The 10000-nt window shown below is 37.2% G+C and overlaps 1 protein-coding gene across 1 annotated transcript in view; it reads left to right on the forward strand.

Annotated features, from left to right (window-relative positions):
- Positions 1–10000, forward strand: part of LOC144957553 (guanine nucleotide-binding protein G(s) subunit alpha-like) — a 59010-nt gene that overhangs the window by 44763 nt on the left and 4247 nt on the right. Inside the window, exons 3-4 of the mRNA XM_078888900.1 lie at positions 3063–3117; positions 7503–7588. Of these exons, the coding sequence (XP_078745026.1) occupies positions 3063–3117; positions 7503–7588 (141 nt within the window). The remainder of the gene's footprint in view (positions 1–3062; positions 3118–7502; positions 7589–10000) is intronic.

Consider the following 10000-nt stretch of genomic DNA (forward strand, 5'->3'; position numbering starts at 1 on the left):
GGGTGGGGTTCCTGACCTCCCATAGTGGGCAGGGAGGTACTTACTGTGTCTTCTACCCCCATATATCTGTTTTCTGGCGCTGATGCTCTTGGAATCTACATCTGATCCCTATTTGTTCCCAGTTCCCCATTGTCTTACTTTTTCTTGGGTGCTTTAATTGTAATTCTAGAACTTTTTACTTTCCCATTTTCTTCCTTTTTACTGTCGCTGATATGACCTTAATGTGTTGCAAGGTCCGTAAAACCCTTAAAAACAAAAACAATACTCTTCAACAGTCGAAACGTCACTTCCTTCCTAATGACGCATGGTAACTTAGCAACACTGGCTCTGAACTATCGGAACAATAGCGGACGCCCGTATGAAATATTTCTCCGGCGAGCATAAAAGCGTATCCAGAGGGGAAAAAAAACACATAAATTTGATCATGTTTTGACTTTTACACATTCTGATCACAAGACATATGAAAAGTTATAGCCAGCTTGGCAAATAAAACGAACCGATTTTTTTTGTTTAGAACCAAGATGGCCGACGTTGTTGGGCGACGTGACATCAGACTATAAATAGTTCGAAGATGACGTCACTCAGGTCTTTGTTATTGTTTTTTGTCATCCGCGTTTATGAGTAATGCTCACTGAACTGGATTAACCTGACTATAAACGTTCATGGATACACACAGTTTTGTGTGTTGGTCAGTTATACTTCCGGATGGCAATGTTATGAGCTTCATAGCCAAGCGCATACTATCTATAGATAGTATGCAGATGACGTCACTCAGGCCTTTGTTATTGTTTTTGCCATCCGCGTTTGTGAGTTGTTCTCACTAAACTGTATCAACCAGACTATAAAAGTTCATGGTTACACAGAGTTTGTGTGTTGGTCCGTTATACTTCCGGATGGCAATGTTGTGAACTCCTTGGCCAAGCGCATTCTATCTATATACTTCCGGATGGCAATGTTATGAGCTTCTTAGCCAAGCGCATACTATCTATATACTTCCGGATGGCAATGTTATGAGCTTCTTAGCCAAGCGCATACTATCTATATACTTCCGGATGGCAATGTTATGAGCTTCTTAGCCAAGCGCATACTATCTATATACTTCCGGATGGCAATGTTATGAGCTTCTTAGCCAAGCGCATACTATCTATAAGTCCTTGTCACTGACATCTAAAACCAAAAGAAAGAACGATGTGTCACCATGAACGTTTATAGATAGTATGCGCTTGGCTAAGGATCTCACAACATTGCCATCCGGAAATGTAACGGACCAACACACAAAACTTTGTGTAACCATGATCGTTTATAGTCAGGTTACAATAGATAGTTCGAAGAAGACGTCACGCAAGCCTTTGTTATTGTATTTCGCCATCCGCGTTTGTGAGTGATACTCACTTAACTGTATTACCCCGACTATAAAAGTTCATTGTTACACAGAGAATTGTATGTTTTCCATTATATTTCCGGATGGCAATGTTATGAGCTTCTTAGCCAAGCGCATACTATCTATAGTTTAGTGAGAATTACTCATAAACGCAGATGGCAAAAAACAATAACAAAGACGTGAGTGACGTCATCTTCGAACTATCTGTCGTCTGGTTCATACAGTTTAGTGAGAACAACTCACAAACGCGGATGGCAAAAAACAATAACATAGGCCTGTGTGACGTCATCTTTGTTCTATCTTTTGATAGAATGAAGTTGACGTCAATCGAGTCTTTGTTGTTGTTATTTTTTGTTTGTTTGTTTTTGCTATCCACGTTTATGAGTAATTCTCACTAAACTTTATTAACCAGACTACAATCGTTCAGGTTATACATAGTTTTGTGTATTGGTCCGTTATATTATTTCCGGATGGCAATGTTGTGAGCTTCCTCGCCAAGCGCATACTATCGTCTTTCCTCGTCTGATTGATAGTATAGAATATTGTGAAACCTACTTTTCATTAAAATGTCTGTCTTTAAAAATGACAAAGGGACCCAATGACGTAAACTTCATTCTATTATTTTGAGAGTCAAAGATTTCCGACTAATGTGTAGAAAAGGCATTTTGTCAGAGGAGGGCAAAGTAAATTACGAGTGGCCTCTTGGGTGATAAACCTATCGCCAAGATCAAACGTCGAGAGAACAGGGGTGTCGTTATTGGTGCTATGCGTTTAAGTGAGATACCCACAATAACTGTTGCCCGCAAGATTGATAGATCAATCGCATTAATCCTCACGTTACAAAACTATCGATGATATGCGTTTAGGCCAAATACTCACAACATCGGCCAGCCAGATTATACGTACGTATAAAGTATGCGTAAAGTTAACGGTAAAAAAGAGTATGATTGAGAACATATCACTAAGAGGCTGTCTAAAAACCATAACAAAGAGGTGAGGGACGTCAATTTCATTCCTTCTTAGAAGGAACGAAATATTGACGTTACTCTTCTCTTTGTTTTGGGTTTTAAACAACCATTTTGGTGATTACTACTCACTAAAATTAAACTTCAAACGTTCAAGGTTATAGAGAAAACGAAGATGACGTCACTCATGTCTTTGTTATTGTTTTTTACCATCCGCGTTTATGAGTAATTCTCAATAAACTGTATTAACCAGACTATAAACGTTCATGGCTACACACAGTTTTGTGTGTTGGTCCGTTATACTTCTGGATGGCAATGTTGTGAACTTCTTAGCCAAACGTATACTATCTATAGTCAGTTTTGTGTGTTGGGACGCGATGTCCGGTTGCAGAATGTAATGAGTATGTTGTGAGTATTTTTTCCTAAACGCATAGCATCAATAGAAAACGTCCTACAGTTGGTCAACTGTGGACTCATTTTACATGCATCGTCATCATCATAATTATCGTCGTCGTCGTCGTCGTCGTCGTCGTCATCACCGTCATCATCGCCATCATCACTGTCATCATCATCAACATCATCATTGTCATCATCATCATCATCATCATCATCATCATCATCATCACCACCATCGTCATCATCATCACCATAATTATGGATATCTTTATTACTAAAACCTTAATTTTACACTCTTTTTTTTTTTCTTCTTTTCACAGTTTCCTTGACAAAATCGGAGAACTGAAAAGCCCCAACTATGCCCCATCAGACCAGGTAAGTAACCTTACAATGGGCATGATCTATCTATTACATTTCTATGTGCTCGAGGTCATTGGTCACATTGCAATGTATGCTCAAAGTGACCCACTTAGTGAATAGTGTTCACAGTTTGAGAAATATCCAACGTTACAATGGGCATGATCTATATTACATTTCCATGTGCTCGAGGTCATTGGTCACATTGCAATGTATGCTCAAAGTGACCCCCTTAGTGAATAGTGTTCACAGTTTGAGAAATATCCAACGTTACAATGGGCATGATCTATATTACATTTCCATATGCTCGAGGTCATTGGTGACATTGCAATGTATGCTCAAAGTGACCCACTTAGTGAATAGTGTTCACAGTTTGAGAAATATCCAACGTTACAATGGGAGTGATCTATATTCATGTTTTCGTCCAACCAGGTCATCAATCACATGATTTGTTGCTGTCCAACGATTATATATTTCTTAACAAATGTAAACACGCTGCTTTGTTTACAAATGTTATAAACATACCCATGTGTCATGCTGAACAAAATGACCAATCGTGATATCAGATGTTTAATAAACAGTGAACACTTTTCACTAAGTGGGTCACTTTGAGCACTATTTTGCAATGTGACCAATGACCTCGAACACATGGAAAGTTAATATAGATCATGCCCATTGGTCATTTTACTCAGCATGACTCATGGATATGCCAAGGGCCGAAACGTTGTTTGTTTTGTGTTGTTCCCTTATATACGAGTCCCATTTACTCACTTTATCTTTCTCTCCATTTTATTGGCTCATTTAAGGACATCTAGTTTTTGCCTTCTACAACAATGTTAAATATCAAGCCTATAGTTGCGTTCTTCAACAATGTTAAATATCAAGCCTATAGTTGCGTTCTTCAACAATGTTAATTATCAAGCCTATAATTGCGTTCTACAACAATGTTAAATATCAAGCCTATAGTTGCGTTCTTCAACAATGTTAAATATCAAGCCTATAGTTGCGTTCTTCAACAATGTTAAATATCAAGCCTATAGTTGCGTTCTTCAACAATGTTAAATATCAAGCCTACAGTTGCCTTCTACAACAATGTTAAATATCAAGCTTATAGTTGCCTACAACAATGTTAAATATCAAGCCTATAGTTGCCTTCTACAACAATGTTAAATATCAAGCCTATAGTTGCCTTCTACAACAATGTTAAATATCAAGCCTATAGTTGCCTTCTACAACAATGTTAAATATCAAGCCTATAGTTGCCTTCTACAACAATGTTAAATATCAAGCCTATAGTTGCCTTCTACAACAATGTTTAATATCAAACCTATAGTTGTGTTCTACAACAATATTAAATATCAAGCATATAGTTGCCTACAACAATGTTAAATATCAAACCTATAGTTGTGTTCTACAACAATGTTAATTATCAAGCCTATAGTTGCGTTCTACAACAATGTTAAATATCAAGCCTACAGTTGCGTTCTACAACAATATTAAATATCAAGCCTATAGTTGCCTACAACAATGTTAAATATCAAGCCTATAGTTGCGTTCTACAACAATGTTAAATATCAAGCCTATAGTTGCGTTCTACAACAATGTTAAATATCAAGCCTATAGTTGCGTTCTACAACAATGTTAATTATCAAGCCTATAGTTGCGCTCTACAAGAATGTTAAATATCAAGCCTATAGTTTCCTTCTACAACAATGTTAAATATCAAGCCTATATTTGCGTTCTACAACAATGTTAATTATCAAGCCTATAGTTGCCTTCTACAACAATGTTAAATATCAAGTCTATAGTTGCGTTCTACAACAATGTTAAATCTCAAGCCTATAGTTGCGTTCTACAACAATGTTAAATATCAAGCCTATAGTTGCCTTCTACAACAATGTTAAATATCAAGCCTATAGTTGCTTACAACAATGTTAAATATCAAGCCTATAGTTGCCTACAACAATGTTAAATATCAAGCCTATAGTTGCTTACAACAATGTTAAATATCAAGCTTATAGTTGCCTACAACAATGTTAAATATCAAGCCTATAGTTGCCTTCTACAACAATGTTAAATATCAAGCCTATAGTTGCCTTCTACAACAATGTTAATTATCAAGCCTATAGTTGCCTACAACAATGTTAAATATCAAGCCTACAGTTGCCTTCTACAACAATGTTAAATATCAAGCCTATAGTTGCCTTCTACAACAATGTTAAATATCAAGCCTATAGTTGCGTTCTACAACAATGTTAAATATCAAGCCTACAGTTGCCTTCTACAACAATGTTAAATATCAAACCTATAGTTGCCTTCTACAACAATGTTAAATATCAAGTCTATAGTTGCCTACAACAATGTTAAATATCAAGCCTATAGTTGCCTTCTACAACAATGTTAAATATCAAGCCTATAGTGCGTTCTACAGTAGAGAGAAAGATAAAGTGAGTCAATGCGACTCCTATAAAAGGGAACAACAGAAAACATACAACGTTTCGGCCCTGGCCTTCGTCAGGAGACATTTCCACATTTGACAAAATGTGATATTTTGTAACCTTACATATTTCTGTTTTGTTGCTTGTCTCCTGACGAAGGCCAAGAGCCGAAACGTTATTTGTTTTTCTGTTGTTCCCTTATATATGAGTCACATTTACTCACTTTAACTTTCTCTCCATTTCATTGGCTCATTTTAGCCACCTCTAGTTTTTGCATTCAAAAACAATGTTAAATATTATCAAGCCTATAGGTAATAGTTGCTTTCTGTTCCAAGACCTGCTAATAAAAATGTCCACCCATCCCCGGACTCTAATGACAAGCTGTGGTGGTGGACGGTGGCGGGTGTCTGTTCTGTGTCTACTCATTAGCCACAGCAGGGTTCTTTATCCACCCCACTCCCCCCCCCCCCCCCCCTCCCTGTCTTAATCAACTTGCCACATCCAGTATCATACGCGTATTCTGTGGTGTTTTTAATCACCCCCGTCTGCTGTTGACTAATTAACCCATAATTAAGGAGAAATGGTAGATGGTGGTAAACATTACATTGAGACACACCAAAGAAGATTGGCTTGCTCCATCCAGATCACGTGGTTCAGGATATATGCCCGAGCAGTGTGACATCATTTCTTTTAGCTGCAAAATAAAATGAGAAAAGTCTTAATTTTGTGCGGCTATAACGTGGTCTTGTGGTATGACACCCGCTTTCGGATCGGAAATGTCTTGGGTTCGAGCCTCGCTCGCTCGCTCGGCGCATAGTTGAGTCCTTGGAAAAGACTCTTTACTCACATTATTCTCTCACCGTACTCAGGTGTAAAATGAGTACCTGGCCGTTAACAGCGTTGTCTCTGTCCAAAAAAAAATAATTATAATATCGCCTAACAGGCGTCATGTCTCGTCTTACATGTTAAGTGTTGCTGTTGTTCAGGGACACTTTGTAAAGCGCTCTGAGCACGTTTAGTGGATATAATATTGCGCTATATAAAAGCTCAATTCAATTCAAAGATTGCGTGCGGCTTAGTGGTCTTTGTGGTATGAAACTCATCCTCCAACTGGTAGGTCCTTGGATCGAGTCCTTAGCCTTATTGCATCAGTATTCATATCGTATCCGTTATAAAATAGGGTGCAAAGAAATATTATTATTGTTACAATCACCTTCATTGCTGGCAAAATATAATACTTAACTTGATAATAAAAAACGTATGCTTTCAAATAGTGTAATTATTAGATCCGTTAGATGTGCTCAAAGCGCTTTACAACGTACCTCAAGAAAGCAGCAGCACTCAACATGTAGGACGAGACATCACGCCTGGAGCAGCGTGGCTCAGCTCATTATGCATGGCAACCCTAAAATGTGGGATTAGCTGAAAGAAGAAGAAGAAGAATAGTGTGCCATTTTTGGGAGAATGTATTGGTGTAAGATAGACATATAAAAAGCTGTTGATGAAACAGTTGGTAGAGCACTCGCTTCACACGCAAAGGACCAACGTCGATCTCTGTGTTCATTCGAGGTTGTTTTATTTACTGACGCCCCCCCCCCTACCCCCCCTACCCCCTCCCTACCCCCTACCCCCCTCGCCACTCACCGTCAACCCAGCAGTGATTTGGTAGCTGGGTCTATTAGATTTGTACGTTGCTTTAGACTAGTGTTCTATCCATAGGATGACAAACAATTGCTATTGTACGTTTCACGCCTATAGACACCGGGATAAATACTTCAGATCCATCGGTCAAATGAATGACTACTTTATAAAGGTAGGTATGATGTAATACAATGTTTGCGGATATAATTTGTTTGTTTGTTTGTTTGTTTGTTTGTTTTTGTTGTGTTTTTTTTTTTTTGTTTTTTTTTTTTCAAATTTAATCAATGCCAGACATTTCAATAACAACGTTATGTCTTTCCCAAGGATATCCTACGATGCCGTGCCATCACCACGTCTATACAACACATCGAGTTTGATGTGCCCGATGCGGGCCAGCAAGTCAAATTCAGGTACGTATGTATTTGCATGTATCCGTATTTATCTTTCTCTGTTTTTTGTTGTTTTTTTTTGTGGGGGGGGGGGGGGGGGGGTTTGTTGTTTTTTTTGTTTGTTTGTTTTGTTTTTTTTGTTGTTTGTTTTTTTTTTTTTTGGGGGGGGGGAGCAAAATGTGTGGCTATGTGGTCTCGTGGTATGACACTCGCTTTCGAATCGGTCCTGGGTTCGAGCCTCGCTCGGCGCTGAGTCATTTGAAAAGGCTCTTTACTCACATTCACTCGCCGTACTCAGGTGCAAAATGAGTATCTGGCCGTTAACAGCGTTGTCTCTGTCCAAAAAAAAAAAACTGCAATGTCGCCGAATAGGCGGCACGTGTCGTCCTACATTTTGCGTGTTGCTGTTGGCCAGGGACACCTTGTAAAGCGCCTTGAGTACGTTAAGTGGAAATTGCGCTATATAAAAGCTCAATTTAATTTTAAAAGTATGGAACAAATAAGATCTAGGTCAAAACATCAAAGACACCCCCAAGAGGAGCAATTTTGGGACACTTTTGAAAACATTCCTATTCATTAGTAAGAGGATATGCGTTTTGTGTTAGCTACCTATTAGTACAGACCTGCCTGCTTCTACTAAAACTTCGTATAATTACGAAATTTAGGCTCCCATTTCTGAACTCCATGTACATTTCTGAGTCATTAAAACCTATAGAAAATAAAATTCGATTCCAGAGTGTTTATTTTCTAAGGATTTTGGAGTTATATCTAATCATTGTGAGGACTAATTATTAATCTGTAACGGTGACTACGACGAATATAATTTTTATCTACGAATTTTTTTTTAGATTTTTAAGTTGGCAAGTCTGCTATTGGCTTTGTATGTGTAACACAGTAGAGATTCTGCGTGCTCTATAAATTAAGGATTACATTACATTTCATTACATTACATTACATATGATGTGTGATCATCCGCCTGAAAGCTGTATTATGTCGAGATGATTTACAAGTTTTTATGTCAAGGCGTATTATCCCATTTATTTCCCTTGCTTGTAAAGATCTAATGATTTATCTCCGTTGGCTAACATTTTTATTTCCCTTCCTACAGAACAGTAAGTATTCTTTCTATAACTGTCAATAACTAAAGAGAAAACTATTCTTTACATTTCCGACCAACCACAAAGAGTACGGTTTATATCAGGGCGATTACCAGTAATTTATTCCTTTGCTTTTAGAGATCTAATGAGTTATCTCCCTTCTGAAACATTTTTCTTCCCTTCTCATTAAACAGTATAATATGAATCTGTCATTAACTGAAGAAAAATCGATTTAAAAAAAAAAAAAATTTACCAACCACAGAAAGTACTTTTTTTCATATCAGGGGCGAATATCCCATCAATTTTTCCTGCCTGTAGAATTCCAACGAGTTGAAACATTTCTCTCTCTCTCTCTCTCTCTCTCTCTCTCTCTCTCTCTCTCTCTCTCTCTCTCTCTCCCACCCCTCTTACTCACTGGCAAATTTCCAATGTGCTAACCACATTCAATCCTGCGTCGTACAAATTTTAAGAATACTATGTGACCCATCGCCTCAATACAGTTTGAAGGTGCAGAAAAAGCGATTTGAAAATTGATGACGTCTAATGGTCAGAAATACTAAATTTTGAAAATTGTCGACTGATTTTCACCCCTTTTTTTAACTGTACATATGTCGTTTACTTGCAATATGATACATTTATTTATTTTGTTTTCTTTTATCAATTGGAAAATTTGTCTTAGATTGTTTTTGTTTTTTTGTTTTTTGTTTTTTTGTTTTTTTTTTACTTGACAAATTGCCTAAAGACAAGATTGTTTTGTTTTTTGTTTTTTTTACTTGACAAATTGCCTAAAGTCGACGTATACCTATTAGCAAGTCTGATAACCCAAATTGTTGTGGGCTCATTGTTGTAATGGAAATACACTCACACCAACATAAATGTGTCAGTGCTTGATATAATCAGTCGGAAGGGGAAAATTTTGGATTTGTATTATTTTCATTTTCTGAAAGAATATGTTTCCAAAGCATTTTAATCTTTATTTGAATTAAATTGGGTGATTTTTCACGAAGTTATGGTCAGATGTATGGGAAAGGTATCTAGTAATTGTTCTCAAATTTCATACTTTTTTTCAACTTGACTAGCTGTAAAAGATATTTTGAAGTGAAATTAAGCTTAGATATTTCCAGTAGATCTACAAAGAGGGTTGATTTAATCATTTATGACAAGAACTCATTTTGGATAAAAATTGACCTCCTAACAAAACTTGGCAACATCTCAGTTCAAACCTTTTCACCATCCGACTGATTTATGTCTGATATCAACAAATTGTTGTGGGCTCATTGTTGTAATGGAAATACACTCACAACAACATATAATATTGTCCATTACAACAATGTTA

This window comes from Berghia stephanieae, chromosome 12 (assembly GCF_034508935.2).
Source record: "Berghia stephanieae isolate SIO BIC M18660-M18661 chromosome 12, UCSD_Bste_1.3, whole genome shotgun sequence".
Lineage (NCBI taxonomy): Eukaryota > Metazoa > Mollusca > Gastropoda > Nudibranchia > Aeolidiidae > Berghia > Berghia stephanieae.